Below are 27,135 nucleotides of genomic sequence, written 5' to 3' on the forward strand. Positions count from 1 at the left end.
ACCACTTTAATCACACTCTAGATCTTGTTTTAACATATGGCATAGAAACTGAACATTTAACAGTGTTTCCTGAAAACCCTCTCCTGTCTGATCATTTCCTGATAACATTTACATTTACAATAATTGATTACACAGCGGTGGAGAGTAGACTTTATCAAAGTAGATGTCTTTCTGAAAGCGCTGTAACTAAGTTTAAGAATCTAATCCACCCACTGTTATCATCTTCAATGCCCTATACCAACATAGAGCAGAGCAGCTATCTGAATGCTACCCCAACAGAGGTCGATTATCTTGTTAATAATTTCACCTCCTCACTACGTACGACTCTGGATACTGTAGCTCCTGTGAAAACTAAGGTCTCTAATCAGAAGTACCTGACTCCGTGGTATAATTCTCCAACACGTACCCTAAAAGCAGATGACTCGTAATCTGGAGAGGAAATGGCGTGTCACAAATTTAGAGGATCATCATTTAGCCTGGAGAAATAGTTTGCTGCTTTATAAGAAAGCCCTCCGCAAAGCCAGAACATCTTACTATTCATCACTGATTGAAGAAAATAAGAACAACCCCAGGTTTCTCTTCAGCACTGTAGCCAGGCTGACAAAAAGTCAGAGCTCTTTTGAGCCAACAATCCCTTTAACGTTAACTAGTAATGACTTCATGAACTTCTTCACAAATAAAATTTTTATCATTAGAGAAAAAATTACCAATAATCATCCCACAGATGTAATATTATCTACAGCTACTCTTAGTACCATTGATGTTAAGTTAGACTCTTTTTCTCTAATTGATCTTTCTGAGTTAACTTCAATAATTACTTCCTCCAAACCATCAACGTGTCTTTTAGACCCCATTCCTACAAAACTGCTCAAAGAAGTCCTGCCATTAATTAATTCTTCGATCTTAAATATGATCAACCTATCTCTAATGATCGGCTATGTACCACAGGCCTTCAAGCTGGCTGTAGTTAAACCTTTACTCAAAAAGCCATCTCTAGACCCAGCAGTCTTAGCTAATTAAAGGCCAATCTCCAACCTTCCTTTCATATCAAAAATCCTTGAAAGAGTAGTTGTCAAACAGCTAACAGATCATCTGCAGAGGAATGGTTTATTTGAAGAGTTTCAGTCAGGTTTCAGAGTTCATCACAGCACAGAAACAGCTTTAGTGAAGGTTACAAATGATCTTCTTATGGCCTCTGACAGTGGACTCATCTCTGTGCTTGTCCTGCTAGACCTTAGTGCAGCATTCGATACTGTCGACCATAATATCCTATTAGAGCGATTAGAACATGCTGTAGGTATTACAGGTACTGCGCTGCAGTGGTTTGTATCATATCTATCTAATAGACTCCAATTTGTTCATGTAAATGGAGAGTCCTCTTCACACACTGAGGTTAATTATGGAGTTCCACAGGGTTCAGTGCTAGGACCGATTCTGTTTACATTATACATGCTTCCCTTAGGCAGTATCATTAGAAGACATAGCATACATTTTCACTGCTATGCAGATGATACCCAGCTCTATCTGTCCATGAAGCCAGATAACACACACCAATTAGTTAAACTGCAGGAATGTCTTAAAGACATAAAGACCTGGATGGCCGCTAACTTTCTGCTTCTTAATTCAGATAAAACTGAGGTTATTGTACTCGGCCCTGAAAAGCCTAGAAATATGGTATCTAACCAGATTCTTACTCTGGATGGCATTACCTTGGCCTCCAGTAACGCTGTGAGGAACCTTGGAGTCATTTTTGACCAGGACATGTCCTTCAATGCACATATTAAACAAATATGTAAGACTGCGTTCTTCCATTTGCGCAACATCTCTAAAATTAGAAATATCCTGTCTCAGAGTGACGCTGAAAAACTAGTTCATGCATTTATTACTTCCAGGCTGGACTACTGTAATTCATTATTATCAGGATGTCCAAAAAACTCACTGAAAAGCCTTCAGCTAATCCAAAATGCTGCAGCAAGAGTACTGACAGGGACTAGAAAGAGAGAGCATATTTCTCCTGTTTTGGCTTCCCTTCATTGGCTTCCTGTTAAATCCAGAATTGAATTCAAAATCCTGCTCCTCACATACAAGGTCTTAAATAATCAGGCCCCATCTTATCTTAATGACCTTGTAGTACCATATCACCCTATTAGAGCACTTCGCTCTCGCTCTGCAGGCCTACTTGTTGTTCCTAGAGTATTTAAAAGTAGAATGGGAGGGAGAGCCTTCAGTTTTCAGGCCCCTCTTCTGTGGAACCAGCTTCCAGTTTGGATTCAGGAGACAGACACTATCTCTACTTTCAAGATTAGGCTTAAAACTTTCCTTTTTGCTAAAGCATATAGTTAGGGCTGGACCAGGTGACCCTGAATCCTCCCTTAGTTATGCTGCAATAGACATAGGCTGCCGGGGAATCCCATGATGCATTGAGTTTTTCCTTTCCAGTCACCTTTCTCGCTCACTATGTATTAACAGACCTCTCTGCATTGAATCATATCTGTTATTAACCTCTGTCTCTCTTCCACAGCATGTCTTTTATCCTGTCTTCCTTCTCTCACCCCAACCGGTCGCAGCAGATGGCCGCCCCTCCCTGAGCCTGGTTCTGCCGGAGGTTTCTTCCTGTTAAAAGGGAGTTTTTCCTTCCCACTGTTGCCAAAGTGCTTGCTCATAGGGGGTCATATGATTGTTGGGTTTTTCTCTGTATCTATGAAGTGCCTTGAGGCGACTTTTGTTGTGATTTGGCGCTATATAAATAAAATTGAATTGAATTGAATTGAATTCTCTGACTTGAAGAAATTAGTTTAACATTTAAACCTATTTTCTGCACATTCCAGCACATAAAATAAAAATATTTTTTGTTTACACTCAGTCTTTCAAATGGATGCAAGTAAAACGCAGCAGAAAATAAATAAAATCAAAGACTAGTGGTCCTGTTGCTCTATTTTCACCTGTAAAGCAGGAGTGGGGTAGGCGGAGGTGTGCCCTGGTGCAGGTGTGCCGCAACGGTCAGTGGAAGAATCCGCGAGTTTCTCTGTGAATTTCCCATTACGTCGTTGCGCACTCGGTGCTTGTTTAGGGGTTTTTTTTCGCTGTAAAAAGAAGTTTTCTTCCCACGCACAACAGACGCGAATATTTTTGTCACTTTTTATGGAATCAAACTCAAAGTAAGGTCAGTACTTCCACGCTTTAAACGCTGCACGCTCATACTCTCTCCCGTACTTGATATATTATCCATTGTTGATCTCCACACAGCTGTTGTCACGAACGTCGCACTCGCTTACGTCATTGCCATGAGACATTCTCGCAAAAAAATCAGTTTTAGTAACGCAGTAACGCAGCGTTTCTACAGGAAAGTAACGGTAATCTAATTACCGTTTTTGCGATAGTAATCCCTTACTTTACTCGTTACTTTAAAAAAGTAATCAGATTACAGTAACGCGTTACTGCCCATCTCTGTTTAACAATGAGATGTCGCTGAAGTTCATGTCCGTGTGAAGGCAGACAAGCGAATACAGTTGGCAGTATAAAATTTCACAGTTTTGACATTTGCAGAATAAAAATGTTTATGGTCAAATGTTTTTGGTCTTTTTGTCCCTTTCCTAGGTCTGAAGAGGAAGAAGCGGAAGATGGGAATGTACAACCTGGTCCCTAAAAAGAAGGCCAAGGCAGTTAAACAGCCAGAGAAGGCAGGTCTATTAATTTATTTGCTCACTGACACAAACGTTGACTATATTACGCAGTTGTTAATACAAAGTACAGATCTTTGAATTGCATGGCGTTGTATGTTTCCCTGTTGCTCTGCATACACTTACAGACATTGTTCTTTTGTATGGTTAAATGTTGTTAATTCATTATTTGTCAGACTGATTCTGAGTGGGACATTGGCATTTTTCATTTGTCACTGTCACGATGTTGTTTTCTTGTTCAACTGTTTCAGAACTTTTGCTATGAAAGGATGTCTACACAGAATTCTGTTTGCTTGTTGCAAATTGCTTTGTAGTTACTGGTCACTCGTTCGCTTCAATTTGTTATCATACATGTCAATCATAATGTCAATACTTTGCTCTCACTGGTAGTCACTTGACCTAGAAGTTGAGAAGCTTAATTTGAGACCTGCCCACTGGACTTTGAGGTTGGCAAGTGTTGTCTTCATGGATTTGTTCCTGCAGACTACTTCCAGTTTGGACTAGCCTTTTTTCAAATGACTAGACGTAAATTGTCAGAAAATGTTATTCCTGTCTTTATCAATTTTTTATTATTTTTCTGTGTTTTAGAAAGAGGAGCCTAAAGTCAGAATGGAGAAGAACCAAACTGCAGTTGTTGAGAAACCAGTGAGGTTTGTACAGGCTGGAGCAACGACAGCTGTCAGGAGGGAATCGCACGTGGAGGAGATGGAGTCAGGACAAGGGAGCCATGTAGAATACACAGAGCTGGCTTTGGACTGCCTGGACCTGAAAGCTCAGCAGGAGCTTCTCTCACCATCCGTATCAGCAGGTAAGATGAACTTACTGAATAATAACTGGATTACCTCTAACCTGAAGTCATCACAGCTCCTCTTTTCTTTCTACAATGCTCAGTTTTAGAGTTCACAGGTTTGCTGTGATCGGTTTTAGAATAACAGGATTTTGTGTGTAGGTCTGGCAGCATATTCTGAAGTGGCAGAAACAGACTTGGCTGAGGAATTGCCGCTATGCTGCTGTCGCATGGAGACACCTAACAGCAGAGGAGGCCTCTCTGCGTTGGATCAGACCTGCATGGCCATGGAGAGTGCAGATGGAACGGTAAAGATCAACTAGAATAACAAAGACATTCATGGTCACATTGCCCCTAGAGGAAAAAAGCTTCACAGTAAACTATATGAAATTAATTTTATTTGTAAACACATCTTCAGATAAACAATACATGACTTTTTATTTAGCTAAAATTTAGGGTTAGCCAAGTAGTGTATGGCAAAACTAAGTACAGCCTTTCTGCTTTGATAGGAATTAAGGAATTAGGAAGTAGTGCTGCTAATCAAAGTAGTGCTGCTAATCAAATTGACTTGATTAGATGACCGTTAGTAAGTGTGGGCACCTCTATAAAAGCAGAGGTTTTGGTAGGGCTGGAGCATTCAGCTGTGTTATCAGAAAAATTAGTAATGGTCGTAACCCCTTAGCAGTCGGACGTACCGCCCACGGTACGTCCGACTCCTAACCCTTTTAGGCAAAATTTGTAGGACTGCTAAGGGGTTAAAGAAGCAATTGCTGCTGCCCATCAGTCTGCAACGAGTTTTAAGGCCATTTCCAAATAATATAAACTCGTATCATTCAACAGAGAGAATGTCTTTCCATGAGTGAATCTCCCAGTAAATTCACCACAATGGAAGACTGCAGCGGTCAGAGAAATCTGTCTGACAGCTAAAACAGAAAGTCCACAAGTTACATCTCAGACTCTATAGGCCTCAGCATGTTAAATGTTAAAGTTTATCACAGTAAAATTAAAAAATGGCTTAATAGGAAAGGTTTCTAAATGCTATTTTCTCTTAAAAGGTCATGACATTACAGCTTGGCTTTGCTAAGATGCATCTGAACAAAACACACAATTTCTGAATCAATGTCTTTTGGAGAGTTGAGATCAAAGTGCAGATGTTTAGCCTTAATACACAGTGCCACATTTGTCAAAAACCTAGCACAGTGATGGAGAGGTGATGATTTGAGCTTGTTCTGAAGCCACTTTTGTATACCAAAGTATTCTAAAATTAAAAGCAAGACCATCAGCGTGAGAGCTAAAGCTTGGCTGAACTTGTCCTGTCATTCAGCGTGACAATAACCTTGTTTGCATTAATGCTGCATCAGTGTGGTATTCATTTTTTGTGTCTGTGTGTCTCCGCTCAGCTAAATCGCTGTCACAGGCGAGTGATGAAACAGGAAATGATGCGCCCCTCCAACACTGTCCATCTGCTGGTGTTGTGCGAGGATCACCGAGCCGGTATGGTCAAGCACCAGTGCTGCCCTGGATGTGGACTCTTCTGTAGGACGGTGAGCAGACAAAGCACACAAAGTCCTGAGATTATTAATTTACTGCAGTACATGCTCAAATATACTGCAGGACATTTTTGGCTGTTTTTGACTACTTTTGATTTTACCTCTATATTTCACTTTTAAAAACATTTTTCATTTTCACATACTCTATTAGTATATGGTATATTTACTATACATACTATATACCAGAGCTTCCCAAAGTGTGGGGCCTGCCCCCCAGGGGGGGTGTAGGGGCGCGGTATGAAAAGGGGGGAAAAAAACAAAAAAATGCTTGGACACTGCTAGCACGGGGCGCCCACACAAACGCACAGCAGGAGATGAAGCATAGCTGAATATGTTTCCAAACCAACTTCATTCTAAGCCAAAGACTAGAAAATATGGTGAAGCATATCTTCCCTTTGCCTTCACCTGCACATGTGCCAAGTAGGGATCGGTACCGGTATCCGGTGCCATTGTGGCACCGGTTCTGACATAAACTGTAGTAACCAGACCGAAAAGCAGCGCATATTTCGGTGCTTTTTTTCCCCCTGAGATGTCATACACTTTGGATTCTAGCCAATCATTTAACCTTCACGAGGATAGTAGGCGGGCCCAGGTACGTACATTCTTTTAGAGCAGAGCTACAGATTAAAAATGCCCAAGGCGAAGACGTCTAAAGTCTGGCTGTACTTCACAGCAAAAGATGCAAACTCAGCAGCCTGCAACAAGTGCTTTAAGGTGATATTGTGCAAAGGACGTTTGCACAGTAGCACCGTTTTTCATTTTGTCATTATTGTATGTAGAAAAATTGACTTTAATCCATTTTGGAATAAGACTAACATGACAGCATGTGGAACAGTGATGCGCTCGGAATACTTTCCGGATATACTGTTTATTTACTTTACACATTTAAAGGGGATGTCGCATTCCTCCAAGAGACTCATTTACAGATGTCTGACCTCTCTTCCAGGAAGGTTCCTGTCTTCAAATCAACACAAATTAACACAAAATATTAGTAATCGCTTTGAGTGTATATGTGGCTTGACAAGTAAAAGATGTGGCGATCGTGACTCAAGAGTTGGGAGTTCGCCTTGTAATCGGAAGGTTGCCGGTTCGAGCCCCGGCTTGGACAGTCTCGGTCGTTGTGTCCTTGGGCAAGACACTTCACCCGTTGCCTACTGGTGGTGGTCAGAGGGCCCGGTGGCGCCAGTGTTCGGCAGCCTCACCTCTGTCAGTGCGCCCCAGGGTGGCTGTGGCTACATGTAGCTTGCCATCACCAGTGTATGAATGTGTGTGTGAATGGGTGGATGACTGAGTGTGTAAAGCGCTTTGGGGTCCTTGGGGACTAGTAAAGCGCCATACAAATACAGGCCATTTAGAAACGTTTCAATCTGAAACATGTTGAATGTTTCACTGCTGTTCTTCTTAACTTTTATCCCATAGGGCACCTTCATGGAGTGCAGGCCCTATGGCAGCATCTCCCACCGCTTTCACCGTGACTGCGCCTCAATCCTGAAGGACCGAAGGTTTTGCCCCCACTGTGGAGAGGATGCCTGTGGGGCAAAGGAGGTCACAGTCCCCAAGGCTGATCTGTCACCCTCTGTCCCTAGATTGAATCCTGAGTCATCGCTTCCAGCTGTATCTGCGGTGGCTATGCCAGCTTCAGTCCCAAACATGTTACGAATACAGGGGCTCAGAGCTAAAAAGAGCAGTGAGCCGCAGAGAGGCAGAGATGAGAGCCCAAGCAGGTAACATGGTACTGCTTGTGGCCATGACATCTCTTCTCCTCACAGATGAAAAGTAAAGACTAACTTCCTGGATGAAAGGAACTATTAAAGGATAAATCAAGCTTACTACTTGTTTTTTTTTTTTCTCTGCAGGTTAAAGAATGAGGCTGTGAACACTGCAGAAAGACTTCCCAAAGAGTCACTGGAGAGCATTCTGTTGGCACTGGATGATGAGAAGTAAGGTTACCCATGAAATATAAGAGTGACATCAGTGTGGGTATCAAAGTTTTTGATTTTTTGTTTTTTTGTTTTTTTTTGTTTTTCGCCTGTCCCGTTTGGCTCTTTTGCCATCAGAATTGTTGTCTAAAGGCAAAGAAAGATGCCCAACGGATTTACTTTACCAAATTGACCATCCCAGCCTTCCCGTAATGGTCCATTTGATTCACCTTTTATTGTTTATTTTATTTTCACTTACTGAATACGGGACAGACTTGACTGGGGGAAAGAAGGGGAGAAAGAAAGAGGGAAAGAGAAACAGCTGAGAAGAGGGACGGGGGAGAAGGGCAAAAACCAACAGAATGAGCAGAAAAAAAAAAGAAAAAAAATACATATATCAATCACCTGGATCACCTGCTGAGAAAGAAAAAAGAAAACAAGCAGAAGAGAACAAGAGTAATAGAATAAACAACATCACAATGATATATGGGAATATGACAGTAAATACTAAATATTAAACATTATTGTGCAGCACATAAGATCAACAGAACACAGTGTGCTTTGAGGTAGGAGCCAAAAAGGGTGTAGTTTGTGGGTGTGATCACCCGTGTGTACACCTGTGAGCATGGACGCGCTTGTTTTTTCAAAAGGTTCCTTCATGTAATGATCTGCTAGAGGGTGTGGGGGGGCCGCAGCCCCGTCCTCCAGGGCATGAAGCAGGTATGGAGGAGATCAAAACTCCAGACATCCAGAGGCCCCCAGAACACAAGAGACCAAGGAAGACCAACAGAGGGGCAGCTGTCCCACTGTCCCAGAAAGAGCTGAGGAGAGTCCCAGATGAGGGCTCACTCAGCAGCCGCGGAGCAGAAGCCAGGGGGAGTTGCAGTGACGCGCCCGTGAGCTCCGCCGGCAGCCAGCCGTGCCTGAGTGACCGAGCCCCAGGCCGAGAGGCCGGGGGCACCCCACCTCCGAAGTGGCCCGAGTGAGCCCCAGGCTCCAGGCCCCGATAAGCGGCCGCCAAGGAGTGAGCCGGTGTGTACCTGGACGCCCAGCCCCGGACACAAAGAACCACCAACGCACCGATGTCTGAGGGAGTCCGCCACTGGCAGGGGAAGTGGTGGTAGGGGGAGATAGGCCTCCAAACCTTGGAGGGCCTAAGATGTCCCCAGAGAGGTGGCGCCTGACACCCAACCTGACATATAGACACAGAAATACAGGCACACACATATACAAACATCCATTCCCACCCTCATGCTCTCATATGCACTTACTCCACACTCAACTAACGTGGAGACAGACATAAAGAGACGCTGTATGAAAGACGCTGGGTATCAAAGTTTACACTTTGAGATAAATGAATAACCTGTATTCTTTTCAGCCTCAAACCAAAGAAGGTCAAGTACCCCACAAGGCAGCTGTACATTTCTGCAAAGCAGGGAGACCTCCAGAAGGTCATCCAGCTTCTAGGTAGCTCACATATGTTCTCAGAAGAAAATTGGCTTTAGCAACATCAACTCTGGATCTACTTCCTGGTGGCTGTTTAAGACCAAAATTTGTGTGTTACAGTTGATGGGAAGGACCCCAACTTTTTGATGGAGGGCCAAAACAAATGCACCCCCCTTTATGCAGCAGCTGCTGAAGGTCACCAGGAGATCTGTCACATGCTGGTCCAGGTGAGACGATACTAGCTTCACTGCAGACTGTTTGATAAGATGCATTGGAGACATGCTTTTTGGACACCCAAGTTGTAAATGCGATTACTCAAGACAAGGTGATACCACAGGTGCATCTATTAGAAATCTTTGAGTTTAAATCTAAGTGACCTTGAACTTGAGGTCAAAGGTCAAGTTTTCTTGCAACTATAACTCAAGAAGGAAGGAAGTGTGGGATTTTCACATTTATACTGTATGTGAATCTATTAGCAGAGTGAAGAGCAGCACTGGCGGCCACCAGTATTTTTCTATTCTGTGGGAGGAAAGCTGGAATTGTGTCAAATAAATCCTGGGAAGACATTTTTAAGATCAATGATCCCTAATCTTGAAAAATGACAGAGTTTTGAAAAGAAAAGAATTTGTAAGTATAGATAAATAAATCCTGATCAGATAGTTTCAAAAATGAATGGTTAATTACTCATTGCAATAAGTAGAAACAATTTTTTTTAAAAGTAATCCTATAAATTAATTCAGCTTGCACCATGAACTAATATGCCGCAGTGCATTTGTTTATCTGTCCAGTATTATTAAAATTCCAACATCCTTTCTCAGAGTGGTACTGAAAAAACTGGTCCATGCATTTATTACTTCAAGGCTGGACCAACTCCCAGTTTAGATTCAGAAGTGAGACTCCCTCTCCACTTTTAGTTGGGACTGATTGAGGTGACCTTGAACCATCCATTAGTTTGGCGTTCACTTTTGGGAGATTTCCGATAATGCACTAGTACTTCTACATCGCTCCACTTTTTTCCTCCCCATATGATCATATGAAAGCATTGTCATTTGTTTTTGTCTGCTCTGTTTGTTGTTCATGGTTTCTCTGTATGAGTTAACATGCCCGTCTTGGCTCACAGGTGGAAGGTGTAGTCATACTGAATACGGACTTTAAAGCTTACTATAATTGTACAAACTCTATTTTTTCAGTATGTACTCTATTTATGTATGTTTGTGCACATTGCTTCACCTAGGTCCCATTTTCCTATCAAAATATAAAGTAATTGAGCAATAAGGTATCATCTTAAATTTTGTACAGTACAGTATGTGTGAGTCAAGGATTCCCAGTTTAGTCTCTGGTGGAAATTATTCTTTACAAATTAAATAAAAGAAAAAAATAACAACACATTTTCAATAACAATCATTTTACAGTCTAGGCACTGGCTGAAGTCAGTGTGTAAAGTTGTGACGTTGCGTTTGTGTGCACACACAGGCTGGAGCTAACCTGGACATGTTTGATGAGGACCAGAGAACACCACTGATGGCAGCCTGTGAAAACAACCACCTGGACACGGTGAAGTATCTTCTTCGAGCCGGAGCGTCCGTCAGCCACAAGGTTGGTGGGTCGGTCCCCATCTTGGGCACCGCTAGCATCTCCTATCAAACTGGTGTATGCTTTACTCAGATTCTGTGTCATCCATCACTCAGTCTGATTCCACTCTCTGTCATCTGCTGCCACTTCTGAGGACCTTCAGAACCTGAGGTTCTGTTTTTAGAATCACATTCATTTTTTTCACCTGCTTATTAACAAGTCAGGTTAAAGTGGGGGGGGGTCCAGGCGAACAAAAGAAAACAACCCCTAAAACATGACAAAGGCATTAGATTACAAGAATCTAAGATTATCGTACAGTTTAAGAGATTCAGGGACCTGAAAACAACCAGTACAGTAAAGCAAAAAATATATTTTATTTTCACCACATGGGCAACCTGGTAGCTGTACAGTTTCTAGCTTTACACAATTCAGAAGATCAGTTTATTGATGGGGAGGTCTGAACGTGAGTTTTGTCTTGCACGGGAAACTGGTCACAACTAGCATTGAGAGGTTCAGGCAGCAGCTAACCCAGGTACAATTTTGCAGAAAATCTGCCTACAACTTTGTCTGTGTGAGAACCTTCTCAGCCATCCAGGTCATTGTAGTCTAAGGAGCTGGGAAGGAAGCAACTGGACCTCTTTGAATTTTGTGAAGATGTTTTACCTCATCCAAGAAGCTTCTACAGTTTTAAAACCAAAAGGTAGACAGTCCCAGGTATTTGACCCTAGTGTGGGTTGTCCCTTAAGAGGATCTAAGGAGCTTGGAAGGAAAAGCATCTGGACTTTTTTAAGTTGCTTGAAGATGTTTCACCTCTCATCAGAGAAGCTTCTTCAGTTCTAGGGTCAAATGGTGGAGAGTCCCAGATTTAAACCCTGTGGGAGTGCCCCCCCAAGAGGGATAAAAGGACCCCCTAATGATCCTCCACCTAATCACATGAGTAAAGGTGTGAAAATGGGTGTAGGTCACAATCAGCCAAGGTTTCAGGTGAGCTCATTGTGAAACCTAGCCCCACCCTATCATGTGATTTCCTGAGGATGTGAGTGGGTGTTAAGGTGTCTGGGAAGGGATCTCAAAACTAGATTATAGATGGCAGACAGTTGGTGTCGTAAACCACCGCCTCTGTTCAAAGATGGTCGCTCACAGTGGACATAAATGGCTTCATTTATGTCCACTGTGAGCGACCATCTTTCTGCTGCCTGCCATCAATAATCCAATTTTCAGATCCATTCCCAGGCGCCTCAATCCCCACAAACATCTCAACAGGTCACATGTGTCAATCATACACATTAGAGTCCAGAACCTAGAGTGTCTGAGTCAACCTACTCGATTGCTTTGCAGTGTGAAAATTGTCATTACTGAGTAATGAATAATAATCCACTGGTTTTCCTGGTGTGATGATATGTTGGCAGCATTACTACACTAGAATAAAAAAGTGTATTGTTTTGATCTACACACATAGTTTGATTTGTTATGGGTTAGCGAAAATAGGATATGCAAAGTGTTCTGAGTATTTTCAGAATCTGCTCTGTTGTGATTTGTTATTTTATTTATGTAGAGAATTGGTTATGTAATTGTGGACAAGAAAAGAATTAGCATTGAAGCAACAAATATGCGAGAGACCCCCATTAAGCAAGTTTCTGAAACTACTATATGAAAAATAAATACGCTCACCATGTGTAAGGCATAAACAGTGGAGCAGGAGCAGGTAGAGAACATTTCTGAGCTGCTTGATGCACTTTGCTTCATCATTTTTTGTCTATTGTCCTGTTTGACTCACAAGGTCCAGAAATCAGTAAAGTTCTCTTTCTTCTGGGCTTTGACAGTGTTGGCAGCAATGCAGTGTTGTTCAGTGTGAATCATGTTGTCATCCCAGGATATCATGGGCTTCACTTGTCTGCATCTGGCAGCTAAACTGGGGCATTACAGCATAATCCATCATCTGCTCTCCAAGGCATCCAAATACATCAATTGTCAGGTAAAAACACGGTGCGATTCACTAACTGCCCCTAATAGTCATGCGTTATGGGGAATCCTGGTGTGACATTTTCTGCGTATGTGTGCACAGGATGATGGAGGGTGGACTCCCATCACCTGGGCCATCGAGTACAAGCACAAGGAGCTTGTCCACCTGCTGCTGGCCAAAGGAGCCAATGTTAATATCAGAGATAAGGTTGGTGTGCTCGGCATACTGTTTTACTCTTGTTCCAGTGTTGGGTAAGTTACTTTAAATTAGTAACTTAGTTACTTCTATTAAAAGTAACTCAGTTACTTCAAGTTACTCGTTACTTTGAAAGTAACTAGTTACTAGGGAAAGTAACTTTGGTTTTACCCAGAATTCTCTTGTTAATGTGTTGCTTCCGTAACTGGATATCCAGCAAGATTGCCAGTCTTCTAGCTTGCTTACATGTTAGCACTATCCTGCCACAAGTGCACTTTGCCACCTACCAACAGAAAGGAAAAGATAATGTGCATATTTCCACGACAGAAATCCCACGCCTGGACCGTCGTTGATCGCCGCCACGATTCTAGCCTACGTCATAGCGTCATGTGCTCGTTTCACATCCAACACGAAAACTGCAGTCGTGGTGCTTTCGATTGTACTCAGAACTCGGAAATTCTGCCTTCTGAATAGGAAGATGTAGGTAACACCAGACTGCAGATGAGCTGCATACAGGGCTGGACTGGGACAAAAAATCAGCCCGGGCATTTTGACTAGAGACCGGCCCGCCATTATAGGAAAAATCATAAAGCCTTTGAATGAAAACAAACGCTGTTGTGACAGTGATGTACACTGTTTTAATGTTATATATGCATCAATCTATCAATCGTTTGTTGTAAGATTCAGATAATTATTTAATAAAAGCTAGATATTTTAAATGAGAGTAAGCAAGAAAAGTACTTCTTTGTGCCCCCCTCTCCCTGTTAATGCCCTACCTGGCCCCCTGGCAAAACTTTGCTAGACCCGCCTCTGCACAGTTACCAGCTGTCAGCTACGTAAAAAACAAAGGATCCTGGTGTTATTTGTCTCTCAGAAACAGTTCATAACTTCCCTTCAACTCATTCATGTCACCTAAAAGGTAAACCTGTTTCTCCATCACCTTTTCAGCTCTGATGACTCAGTAAGGAGATCTCCTGGTTTTATCCTCATGTTTCCCTCTCACCAGATAACCAAACCGATATCATGACCAGCAGCTTTTACGGCTGTGGCTCCAGCAAACATCAGCTGATACTAGAAATGAATATTAAATAAATTCTAACAACAGCTGATCAAGCTTTAACGTGCTGCTGTTGTTTAACGCGACCTCCGCTGGTTTCCTCTTTCTACCGCAAAGTGGGTAATAAACAAACAAGAGAGAAAAGCCGATCAGCTGATCATTGATCAGTTTCATGATTGAAGTAGAAACAGGAGGGGGAGAAAATGAGAGAAGAAGAGGCAGCTGTGCAGCAAAGACAGAATAACTCCAGCTTTGTGCCTTTTTCATTGTAGCTGAAGTCCAGGACAAACTGTGTTCCTTTTCAGCTCAATACGAAATGCGTAATATTTTTCTCTGAATACGAGAATATTCCGTTTTTTAGGGGACTGTTGGCAACTCTAATAATTAACCTTATGAACAAAAAAGTTCAACATCAGTAACATCATAGCACCCACCCAGCTGTATAGAAACTCTGTCATGCTAGCTAGTACCCAGTATGAAAAAGTCAGCATAACGAAATAAACTGCACCTAAACTTGGTTTATATCTGACCCAGATAGACTGCAGGTCAACTTCTTACCTGAAGTTCAGTTCACCTGACACTCAGGACCGGCGGCCGCCCCGGGTCTCTGCTCCTCCTGCCTCCCCTTTCCCTTATCCACCTGCTGGCCTCCACCACTTGCTAATGTTACTGAATCTGTGGAAGCTCTGTGATAGCCACGACACGAAGTAAAGACTAACGACCCTATCTAAATCCCAGTAACGATTAACGCGTTCCTGATTTTGGCATAATAACTAGTTAGCGTGCTCGTTACCACAATAATAACGTAGTTACTGTAACGCATTACTTAATAACGCGTTAGTCCCTACACTGTTACACACACAGCAGAACACTCTCTGACAAGTATAATTGTATTCTGTTAGATTTCTTTGAAAAAAATTTAAACCTGTTATCTGAGTGAAATTTAAGTAGTCACAAGACATCGTGGAAATACTACAAATTCTTTGTAGCCCCCCCCCCCCCATTAGAACTGTTTTTCTTTTTAGTATGCTATTGTGCTGAATGCTTACACATTGAAAAAGGGGGGAAAGAATCATCTGGTACAAAAAGTCCTGACCAGACCTATTTACAAAAAAAAATCTGGGCAGTTCACAGTTAAGTTAGGACTTGTCTTTGTTTTCAAAAAATGTCCATTTTTTGACATATTGTATTGACCTCTACAAATTCTGCCTTTAAAGAAAGCATTAGCCGAGACTGTGCAAGAAGTTTGTTGATTTCTAATAAAAGTGTCTGGTCACCACAAAAAGTGGAGATTAAATGTTTGTTTCTTACTTCATATTTTTATTTTTGGTATCTTCTGGAATACCTTTTTGAGATTCTTTATCTTAAAGTGGGTCTGGTTTTAGCCCCTCTTTCTGCAAGCCACCGTTTTTCTGTTTTGCCTCATACAGACAGAGGGTTTGAAGCAGCTTGGTGGGCTTAGCTAGTTGTGTCTTCCAGATTTAAAAAAAAATTAAGGATATCAGCTACGTCTAACAGACTTTTATCAGTTGTGGGCGTTACTTGGAGACCTATTATTATTATTATTGTTGTTATTGTTGTTATTATTAGAACTAAGACACACTGACATGCCTTGATGGAAATCTGTATCCAAAAAAGTGTTTTCCTCCTGAGGTCACAGTTCAGGAATTCACATACTCAAAATAGTAGCTTCTTTTTCACTTGCATGTCTTGCTGGAAGCCTTTCTTTCTGCTACCCCTGGGGATTAGTCAGCGCAAATGGCGACTTCAGTAAAGTCTTTGCGAGTGCTTGTTGAGATGTTTTAGAGCACTGTTGCCAAGGGTAGAGGTATGTCATGTCTGATGCTTACATCTTACACCTGTCACTGTCATTTTAGGAAGAGAATGTCTGCCTACACTGGGCCGCTCTGTCAGGCTGCGATGACATTGCCCAGGCTCTGCTAGAGGCTCGATGCGACCTAAATGCTGTGAACATTCATGGTGATACACCACTTCATGTCGCTGCCAGAGAGAACCACCTGGAGTGCGTAATGTGAGTGTGAAGTCTGAGAGGTCACAGAGGTCACTCAGTTTCTTCACATCAGATGATGATGCTGATTTTGAGGAAACTTTTTTTTTTTTTTTTTTTTTTTTTTTGGTTTATGTCTGTAATGAGAGAAGAGAGTATTATTGGAAACAAACAAATACAAAAAATGCAGTGACTAAATAGCTTTCAGCTATTTAGCCACTGCATTTCTTGTATTTGTTTGCTCCCTGGTTTCAACCACAAACAGATTATTTAAACATTTTGTTCCTTATACACAGTGTTCAAATGTTTTCTCTGCAGCTGTAGAAAGCCTTATCTATAAAATGCAGTCTGCTTCTCCTGAAAATGTATTAATATGCAAGAGTTCTAGAACAAATAGTACGTGGGTTTGCATTCTGGGAAATCAGCGCTCAACTGATAAAACCAAATGAAGCCGTTAATTTCTGAGGCAAACTGATATTAATCAGATGGTTTGATACCTGGCTCCTCCAGTGCACGTGTCCTTGTGTCCTTGCTCAAGGTACAGAGTTGCATATGTCCATCAAGTGTGTGGGCGAATGTTAGAAAGTGCTTAGGCACAGATAAAAATGCTCTATAGCTGTGTGTGTAATTAGGTAAATGAGATTTAGAAACGATTTTGACTGCTCAAATTGAGCAGCGACAGTGCATACCAGTCTATCTCAGTGCTTGTTTACCTTCACTCTGTTTTTTTAGATGACCATAAGTCTTAACTTAAACATTTTCCACGCGCAGGTTGTTTCTGTCTCGTGGAGCTGATGTCAGTCAAAGGAACAGGGATGGAGAAACAGCTCTGGACTGCTGTGCTTCCGGTTCCAAAGTGTGGACAGCCCTTAATACCAACAAGAAGCTGACTGATGCCAGGAGAGGAAGGGAATGCCGTGGAGAGAGAGTGCTCAGCAGGTAGTGCTGCACTTTGTCCTGTTATTTTGTTGGCTGATGAATTTCTGCTTTCTCAAAATCTGCCATTCCTCAAAAAGGAAAACTAAAAACTTGTAGATTTTTTTTGTTTCTTTGTTTTGTTTTTGTTTTCCTTTTCTGTCTGTTAGGGACATTTCTCGGGGGTATGAGGCAGTGCCTATCACCTGTGTTAATGCAGTGGACAGTGAGCCATTGCCTGAAAACTTTAAATATATACCAGACAGCTGTGTCACCTCCCCGCTGAACATAGACAAAGATATCACTCACTTACAGGTAAGTGATTGATGACAGGTAAGGTGTAAATTACACATTTATTGCAGCAGTCAGAGAAGGCACAAGTGCTCTGAAGAAGTTTGCAGTCATTATGCAGAAAATGACTAGCATTGTAAGAGAATAGGTACATGGCCAGCTTCTAACGGCTCACTGATTGTGTCACTCAGCACTGCACCTGCACAGATGACTGCTCATCTAGCACCTGCATATGTGGCCAGCTCAGCTTGCGTTGTTGGTATGACAGTGTAAGTAGAACCTGTGTACCTGCTGAAATGATTTCACGTGACACCCACATTTCCTCATTTTAAATAAGAATGTGTTCTTAACGACTTGTTTAATAAAGCTTACATTTGCCTCCTTCACTGCTGGGGTCTAAACTGGTTTTACATTACAGTACGGCCTGGCCCACTTATATTTTGTTTATCTCTTCAACAAAAAACCTAGCTGTTGTGAACATAATGTTTCTTCACGTTCTGTTGACTAAAATTACCAACAGATGCTCTGAAGAGAATCTGTTTTTATTCCCAATGACTATTTGTCTCATGGTGTATGTGATTGCAGGAGGGTCGACTACCAATGGACTTCTGCCAGCGGGAGCCCCCGGTGCTGTTTGAATGTAACCATGCATGTTCCTGCTGGAGGACCTGCAGGAACCGTGTGGTCCAGAATGGACTAAGGTAAAGTGCTGCTGTTTGGTAATCTACTTTTAAAGCTGTGAAGAAAGTGAGCCTCATAACAAAGATCAGCTTAAAGCAGGTGTGGGCAATCTCAGTCCACGAGGGCCTGTGTCCCTGCAAGTTTTAGATTTGTCCTCGAACCAACACAGCTGATTTAAATGGCTAAATTAGTTCCTCAACATGTCCTGAAGTTCTCCAGAGGCCTGGTAACGAACTAATCATGTGATTCAGGTGTGTTGACCCAAGGTGAGATCTAAAACCTGCAGGGACACCGGCCCTCATGGACTGAGATTGCCCACCCCTGGCTTAATGGATCCGCTATGATCACATGGATGAGTTTTTGCAAAGAAGATGCTCAATGATAAATTCTGTCAATGGGTCCTGAATAGCGTTGGGAATCGAGAACCAGTTCTTGTAGAAAACCAGTTCCCAGTAGACCAGTTTCTTAGAATTGTTAGTCTGCCTGCCTGTTGATTGCTTATTTTCAGGGTGCTGTAGTTAGCACTGTCACCTTACAGCAGGGAGGCTCTGAGCTTAAGCCTGCTTGTGACATTTCTTTGTGGCGCTTAGAGGTTCTCCCTACATGGGTTTTCTCCTGGTACTCCAGCAGATTGCTGTGCTTTTTCTGCCTAAGTGCTTTCTAGCTAGCACCCACATCAGAGAGTGACTTATTTTGCCCAAGGACTGGAACAGCAAAAGGATCAAACCACCAACCTGCCAATTAGTAGATGACATGCAGGCACCCCATTTAGAGCAATTTTTTTCCTACTTCTTTATTTAGCACTTGCACTTTCTTTTTAAAGATTTAATGGGGCTCCAATTGTTACAGAGAACATACACAGAGAACATACTCTGAATAGCTGTTTCTGCAGTTACAATGAAGGATACGCATTTTTGAGAGAGATATTTTCAGCAATTAGGTAAGATGTGTTTTTCAGGCCCAAGACTAAAAATTAAGTGTCACTTTTACCTATACCAGTTTACATACTCTTCAGAAATCCTTGCTCATTAGCTCAAAACTTGTGTTTCCTTGGAGAGTGCCTCTTGTTACTGCCTTGATTGAGGTTTCATGCAAGTTCGGGTGATAATAAACTGCATCACATCAATCATGCCAGCTAGATGTGTATGCTGTGCGAACCATTAGGTGACAACCTACGTGCCCGATACATTGCTGGCAGGCAGTGTTATTCTAGGCCAGAAGAGGGAGAACTCAGCTTGATGTGGAAGGAAAAGGACTCACTTTCTAAGATGTTTTCATCTTGAATCAAATCAGTATAATTTTTCTGTCTTAATGTTCCTCTAAAGCACATGTGTCAAAGTCAAGGCCCGCGGGCCACATCCGCCCCGGCGTACATTTATATCCGGCCCGCGAGATCATTTTATATAGATGTATTATTATTGTTATGCATGGCCCGGCATATGAGCCACTAATAACATACAAACTACAGATCCCATAATGCAGTGCTGCAACCTCCTTGCGGAACGCTAGGCTAACTGGGAACATTCCCGTCAATCAAGTCAAACTTCTGTTATTGCGAAGGTAGCTGCTCACAATGGTGGAGAGAAAAGTTGATTCTGAAAGCAGAGCCTTTCAGCACCAGTGGGTGACTGAATATATGTTTACAGACATTGCTGGTAAACCCGTGTGTGTTATTAGTGGAGCTAATGTGGCTGTAATTAAGGAATTTAATTTAAGACGGCACTACGAGACAAAACGTCAGGATAAGCTGAAAAACCTAAATGCAGATGAGAAACTACAGAAAGTAGAAGAGCTAAAGAAGAGTCTGACATTTCAGCAGACTTTTTTCACCAGAGCAAAATCACAAAGTGAAGCTGTTGTGAAAGCAAGTTTTACTGTAGCAAAGGAGACAGCCAAATCAGCCCGGTACCACTCTGAAGAGCTGCATGATGAAGGCGTGCGACGTCTTGTGTCCAGACAAAACGCAGATTTTGGCAAATGTGAGCCTGAGCAGAAATATGATTGCTGATCGGGTTGGTGAGATGGCCACTGATTTAAGAACACAGTTGTGTGAAAGAAGCAAAATCTTTATTGCATACTCTCTTGCTGTGGATGAAAGTATAGATATGATGCACATTGCACAGCTGGCCATCTTCATCTGTGGAGTGGAAATATTGAACATTAAGTCGATGCACGGGACAACGACAGGAAAAGACATTTTTGAAAACGTATGTCAAAGTGTAACCGACATGAAACTGCCCTGGGACAAACTTGTTGGACTTGCAACAGATGGAGCGCTGGTGTTGTGTGGTGAAAAAAGCGGACTAGTCAGCAGGATGGGGGTAAAGATGCAGGAGGAGAACTGTTCCGGTGAGCTAACAGCATATCACTGCATCATACAGCAGGAAACGCTGTGTGGTAAAGTCCTAAAAATGGAGCATGTAATGATCGTAACGCAAACTGTAAATTTTATCGGAGCTAAAAGTTTAAATCCCCGTCAATTTCAGTCTTTTATGTGGGAAATAGATTCAGAGTTTGCCGACATTCCTTATCATACAGAGGTCCATTGGCTGAGTTGGGATAAAAATTCTCAATAGTTTTTGAGTTCAGCAAGGAAATCTGTCAGTTCATGGACATGGCATGTATGATGCGGTGAAGGCATTTCAAGTGAAGCTGTCACAAATCACATGTATATATGTATATATTAGGGGTGCAACGATACACAAAATTCACGGTTCAGTTCGGTTCGATACTTTGGTGTCACGGTTCGATATTTTTTCGATACAAAAAAAATGTTCATGCATTTTTAATTTGTCATTTATTAAAATTATAAATATATATTTTAACTCAAAAGTACAGTTTTTAAATTTAACCCTAACCCTTGTGCGTGTTTTTTATTTTGACAGCGAATGCGCACCTGCGGACCACTTATGTGCAGCCCTGGTTATTTAGCTCATCATATTGCAGCCACAGAAATTCTTTTGTCCATGAAACCATAAAGCTGCACTTTCCTTTTTGCCTTATAGTCTGATTTGTCATAACTTCTCTGTTTTGTGGTAAGCTTTTCTTTGGCTGTCACTTCTTCACCCTGACCTGTCTTATTTGGCTCAGCAGAACTGAAATGCTTTTACACGCTCACTCACATAAGCTCAGCGATTCTCTGCGCGATCAACCTCTCACATGTTTAAGCTTGCTGCGGGAGATTTCACTTGTCATGTTTGCATAGTAAGCTAACGATTAATAAGACGATGTCAGAGGAATTGGTGCACAAATTATCATCACTCACAGATCAGTGCTGTCGCTCTCTATATACAGTTCGCACGATTGCAAAGTGAAAGCAAAAAAACAAGCGCAAATTCAAACGCGACTTCAATATGTCACATATTGACAGTGGCTCACCGATGCCAATGACATAATTACCCAGCTACATTTCTGAAAGAATGCAAAAGCATTGACATATATTTTTCCTACAATAGCCCGACGGGCAGGGAAGAGATAGATTTTGGTAGCCCGACTGAAAAAATCGCTAGCTCCGGGACGTCGGGCTAGCGATATTGCAAGCCCTGTATCTGATTGAGGAATCACTCATCTTTGGAAAAGAGAGTTTATTACAGAGAAATGTCTCTTTCCAAAATAAAAGCTATACTATCCGCTTCTTCTGGGCTATATTCTCAGCAGCATAAGGAGAATCATGTGCTAACAGCTGTCTAAATGACTCGGCTAAAGTTAGTAGCATGCTTGTTGTTTTTGTCTTTGCACTAGGATGATGTCGGCGTAAATGTGCAGTCATATTCGTTGTGTTCCCACTAGTGCTTTCAGGTTAATCTCGTTGAAATGACCTTAACGCCACAACACGGCAAATCTCCGTTAACGAGCTAACTGCGCTAACACACTAGTTCACACCAATGTAATTGAGCATTGCATGGCACATCCAACATACTGTTTTACTTTAGTCCATGACTCGCTTACCTTCAGGGTCATACGTCACATGAAAACCAAAATAATTCCAAACGCCAGATCTGAATGTTGCAAGTAGAGCTTAACTTCTGTCTCGCTAGCTTGCCCTGCGCTCTTCCTTCTGACTATGCTGTCTGTGTTGAGCGCTCAGTGGATCTGCGCTCGACAGTGCAGCCTAGGCGGAGTAGTCGAACGCAGATTCACTGAGCGCTCAACACAGACAGCATCGTCAGAAGGAAAGTTGATAAAATAAATTACAAATGTTGTATTGTTCGATACAGTGCTTTCGGTTCGGTACGCATATGTATCGAACAGTTCAATATCGATACGAATATCGTTGCACCCCTAGTATATATGTGTATGTATATATGTATATGTATGTATGTGTGTATATATATGTATATAAAAATCTGGAATAATATTCCTGTCTGTTTTTATTCATATTTATGTTTAAAAAAAACATTTGTTAGTGTGTTCAATAAATGTTTATCTTGTTTGGCCCGCGACCTAAAGTGGGCCTTGAGTTTTGGCCCCCTGTGCAATTGAGTTTGACACTCCTGCTCTAAAGCATGCTGCCACTTCTGCCGTCTACATTGCCTTGTTGTTTTTTTCAGGGTCCGGCTACAGCTGTTCAGAACACAGAATATGGGCTGGGGAGTGAGAGCCATGCAGGATATCCCTCAAGGAACATTCATTTGCGAGTGAGGATTGTTTCATAAGTGAAGCAATAAAGTGTGTTTTAGAGCATAAAAGATATATAAAATGAGCTGTGCTATGAGCTCACTTCCTTTCTGATCCACAGGTATGTTGGCGAGATCATCACAGATGGAGAGGCTGACAAAAGAGAGAATGATTCCTTCCTGTTTACTCTCGACAATAAGGTGATTCAATACGTTTAAATACATTTTTAAAGCTGCACTCAGCAGAGTTTATTTATATATAGCCATGGATAAAAGGAAGTCCATTTTTTGCAATTCTAAAGTCTTAGTGTAAATTGTAGGTCAAGGTACAAGGTCTTGAAAAATCAGGCACTGTGTTGAAGACTTTGTAGTACTGTAATCACCCCAACAGAGCTCCTCGCTCTCAGACTACGGGCTTACTTGTGGTTTCTACAGTATTTAAAATTCCAGCCTTCAGCTTCCAGTATGGATTCAGGAAACAGACACTCTCTGTACTTTTAAGACTAGGGTTAAAGCTTTCCTTTTCGATTTTGGTCTTTCTGACTTAGTTTCTCAGGTCATTTTAGAGACATTTTGGCCCACTAATTTTCACAACATTGCTTCAGTTTCCAGGCATTTGTTTATGAACAGCCCTTACAGGGCTCTAGACTAACTTTTTGCCATGGGTGTACCGGTACGCCTAACTTTAAACAGTTAGGCGTACCGGCAAAAAAGTTAGGCGCACACAAATTTTATAATAATTTATATAATATAATGTGTTTTTCTGGATACACTGTGCTTTTTCAGCATTCAAAGATTGATGACACCGTGTCAGAGCACTGGCTATGAATTTCAGGCCTTAACTTAACAGAAAAGTTATCAATAGTTATTTTCTTATTACAGCTACATCCACTTCTGTCGTGCCTAGGCTGCTCACTAGGGCTGGGTATCATCACTGATTTCTATAATCCATTCGATTCCAGTTTTCAAAGTCCCGATTCGATTCAACTTAGCCTCAGACAGTCAGAAATATTATAATTCTGATAATTTATCAGTACTGATACATGTGAGACTTCATCAGAATTGTGAACATCACAGCAAATGCCTTTGTGTGCACAGGTGCAACCAAATACTTTATTTTTAGTCGCACCACTGAAAAATTTGGTTGCATTTGCGACCAAATTGGTCGCACTCTAGAGCCCTGTCTTAGTGTCCTGCCACAGCGTTTCAATAAGGTTGAAAACTTGACTTTGACAGGACTATTGCAGCACCTTCATTCAGTCCAACTATTCTGGAAATGAATTGCTGCTGTGAGCAGCAGTTTACATGTGCTCACTGTAGGTTCAACTTAATGATAAAACTGTTGATAAAATCTAGATTAACTGTTTGCTTTTGTAGAAGCTAATCATGTGTTTTTTTGCTCTTTCAACTTCATCATGGGGGTGTCACCTTTTTCTAACATCTATCTTATCAAAAGGCAGTCATTAGCAGGATACAAATTTTACTTTCATTTTTTTCTTTTTGGTTTGTTTTTTTAACATGTGTGCAGGTTGGGGATGCCCATTGTATTGATGCAAGACTCTTTGGCAACATTGGTCGCTTCATCAACCACCTGTGTGAGCCCAACCTGCTGGCTGTGAGGGTGTTCACCATGCACCAGGACTTACGCTTCCCCCGGATAGCCTTCTTCTCCAGTCGGTCCATCAGAGCTGGAGACCAGATAGGGTGAGTGGTGACGAAAAATCAGTGGGCCCAATAATGGCTATTTGCTAAATGGCTGATCAATTAAAAAGCAAAAAGATGGGAGAAATGCACTTTAACCAAGTTATGAGTGCTGAGGTTGCATAGTTCATCCAGCAGAGGGCACTTTGCAACTTCCCTGTTGGGTAACCATCCAAACAGCATAAAATAGTAATTAAATAAGCGTGTATGTAAATGTGTCAAGTGTTTGCCTTGGGATCTCCTCAGAGTAGTACACTACCAATCAAAAGTTTGGACACACCTTGTCATTTAATGGTTTTTCATTGTATTTCCTATTTTCTATATTGTAGATGCATGCTGAAGACATCAAATAGATGAAGCAAGATATATTAAATTATGTAGCAAAGAGAAGAAATGGATAAATAACTCTAAATGTGTTTTATATTTTAGATTCCTGAAAGTAGCCACACTTTGCTTTGTTGATGGCGCTGTACACCCTTGGCCTTCTCTCAGTGGGCTTCATGATGTAGTCACCTGAAATGGTTTTTACTTCACAGGTGTGCCTTGTCAGGGTTTAATTGTTGCCTTCTTAATGAGGTTGGCACCATCAGTTGTGTTGTGCAGAAGTTAGGTTAGTACACAGCTGATAGCCATATTTGACAACTGTTAGAATTCATACTATGGCAACATCTGTTTGCTTTTGTAGAAGCTGATCATGTGTTTTTTGTTCTTTCAACTTTTATGCGTCACACAAAGACATATGTAAAAAGAAATGACTGTCCATCATTGCTTTAAGAACTGAAGGTCAGCCAGTCCAGAAAATTGCTAAAACTTTAAATGTGTCCCCCAAGTGCAGTCGCAAAACCATCAGGCATTACGATGAAACTGGCTCACAAGGAAGACCAAGAGTCACCTCTGCTGCTGAGGATAATTTCATCCGAGTCACCAGCCTCAGAAATTGCAAGTTAACAGCACCTCAGATTAGAGCCCTGATAAATGCCACACAGAGTTCCAGTAACAGACACATCTCTACATCAACCTTTCAGAGGAGACTGTGTGAATCAGGCCTTTATGGTCAAATAGGTGCTAAGAAACCACAATTAAGGAAAAGCAACAAGCAGAAGAGATTTGTTTGGGCCAAGAAACACATGGACATTAGACCAGTGGATATCTGTGCTTTGGTCTAATGAGTCCAAATTTGAGATCTTTGGTTCCACCTGCCATGTCTTTGTGTGACACAGAAAAGATGAATGGATGGTCTCTACATGCATGGTTCCCACCGTGAAGCATGGAGGAGGTGGTGTGATGGTGTGGGGGTGCTTTGTGGCACAGTTGGGTTATTCGAAATTGAATGCACACTGAATCAGCATGGCTACCACAGCATCCTGCAGCAACAGGCCATCCCATCCCATGCCTTCAGTGAGAATCTACAACGTAAATAGTTATAAAAATAAAGAAAAACCATTAAATGAGAAGGTGTGCCTGGGAGCCTTGGGAGACTTTCACACTGACTTTGGGAGACTTGGGAGCCTTGGGAAACTTTCACATTGACTCAGTAATAGCAACATATTTTAATGAGATGCAGGGGCAAAAATAACCACTGCATGTGACTGCTGAGACTAATGTGTACTCAAAGTTTTAGATGAATTTGTTTGGAAACTGAACTGTTCTTCATGCAGCAGGGTGCAAAGATGAAGCTTCTGTCTGAGTAATAATGTGGGAAATCTGTTTTGTGTCTCTGAACGAAGAAAACAAAATTGGCCAATATATCGGAATATCCGATTTTTAAATGACCAAATATCAGTATCTGTATTAAAAATCAGAAATTGTCCAGGCTGTAGGATGAACAAGTTAACACAGTTGTTCTCTTTTCCTCAACAGGTTCGATTATGGTGATCACTATTGGAGGGTGAAAAGCAAGTACTTCAGCTGTCAGTGTGGATCTAATAAGTGTCGTCACTCAGTTGCTAGTAAATAGAAACTCACTGATTCCTCTTTGTTACTGTGGCCTCTTTAATGTAAGAAACACTGCCTCCTGAACCAGATACCATGTAAGAGTAATGTCATGACTACAAGCAGTTATGTTGTCTGATATTTACCTGAAATGAAAGAGAGACATGTTTTAATCACCAAAGCACAAGATCTAACTTATTATAATGAAGTTACTTTTCTGCCAGAAAAAATAGTGCTAATGAAGACTGAGAGACTAACAGATGATTTTTACATTCATGGATTCTTCCTTTCATATTTCTACATGTGGAATAATGAAGTTAACTGATTTGTGGTAGTCTGAGTTCTTTTGTGAACTTTTAAGTTTTTAACCTCATGTTTGCTTTGTAGTCATTAAACATATTTTATATCATCTGTGGTATTTTTTTGTGTTAATAGAGAAATGTGTCAGTAGATGCAGCTTTTTTCCCTTCTTTTTGCCGGATGATGAGGTCTGTGTTACATTTGGTATTCCAGTTCATCTCAGGCTTCTTGGATTGATGGTAGTGATGTGGCGGTCGCGAACGAAACGGCTCTTAGAGGCGACTCTTTACTATTTACAACTATTTTCAGTTGCAGATGATAAAGGATTCAGAAAGTTTATTCATGCAGGCCCATATGACAGAGAATGTGCATGTTCTTTTTCATATTTTTTCATATTTATATTTAATTGTGTTGTGGTTTGCAGTGTTTTGTGTTGTTTCACTTTAAATATGTTTAAAAGGAAAAAGCTGAAAATTTAAATAGTTAAAAGTTGAAATGTAAATAGTTGGTTTTTGTATTATA

At 41.5% G+C, this 27,135-nt stretch overlaps 1 protein-coding gene across 2 annotated transcripts in view; it reads left to right on the forward strand.

The window, feature by feature from the left end:
- Positions 1-26,722, forward strand: part of ehmt1a (euchromatic histone-lysine N-methyltransferase 1a) — a 42,083-nt gene extending 15,361 nt beyond the window's left edge. For both annotated transcript variants that reach the window (XM_040019223.1, XM_040019224.1), the window contains exons 4-23: positions 3,598-3,680; positions 4,269-4,488; positions 4,630-4,775; positions 5,868-6,011; positions 7,437-7,741; positions 7,874-7,957; positions 9,315-9,403; positions 9,503-9,609; positions 10,856-10,978; positions 12,828-12,929; positions 13,020-13,124; positions 16,047-16,201; positions 16,949-17,116; positions 17,263-17,407; positions 17,575-17,652; positions 17,969-18,084; positions 22,615-22,701; positions 22,803-22,881; positions 24,209-24,384; positions 26,242-26,722. In XM_040019223.1, coding sequence (XP_039875157.1) covers positions 3,598-3,680; positions 4,269-4,488; positions 4,630-4,775; positions 5,868-6,011; positions 7,437-7,741; positions 7,874-7,957; positions 9,315-9,403; positions 9,503-9,609; positions 10,856-10,978; positions 12,828-12,929; positions 13,020-13,124; positions 16,047-16,201; positions 16,949-17,116; positions 17,263-17,407; positions 17,575-17,652; positions 17,969-18,084; positions 22,615-22,701; positions 22,803-22,881; positions 24,209-24,384; positions 26,242-26,338 — 2,609 coding nt within the window. In that variant the 3' untranslated portion in view covers positions 26,339-26,722. The remainder of the gene's footprint in view (positions 1-3,597; positions 3,681-4,268; positions 4,489-4,629; positions 4,776-5,867; positions 6,012-7,436; positions 7,742-7,873; positions 7,958-9,314; positions 9,404-9,502; positions 9,610-10,855; positions 10,979-12,827; positions 12,930-13,019; positions 13,125-16,046; positions 16,202-16,948; positions 17,117-17,262; positions 17,408-17,574; positions 17,653-17,968; positions 18,085-22,614; positions 22,702-22,802; positions 22,882-24,208; positions 24,385-26,241) is intronic.
- Positions 26,723-27,135: the final 413 nt, after the last annotated feature.

Source organism: Simochromis diagramma, unplaced genomic scaffold, assembly GCF_900408965.1.
Source record: "Simochromis diagramma unplaced genomic scaffold, fSimDia1.1 OVJJ01000822.1, whole genome shotgun sequence".
Lineage (NCBI taxonomy): Eukaryota > Metazoa > Chordata > Actinopteri > Cichliformes > Cichlidae > Simochromis > Simochromis diagramma.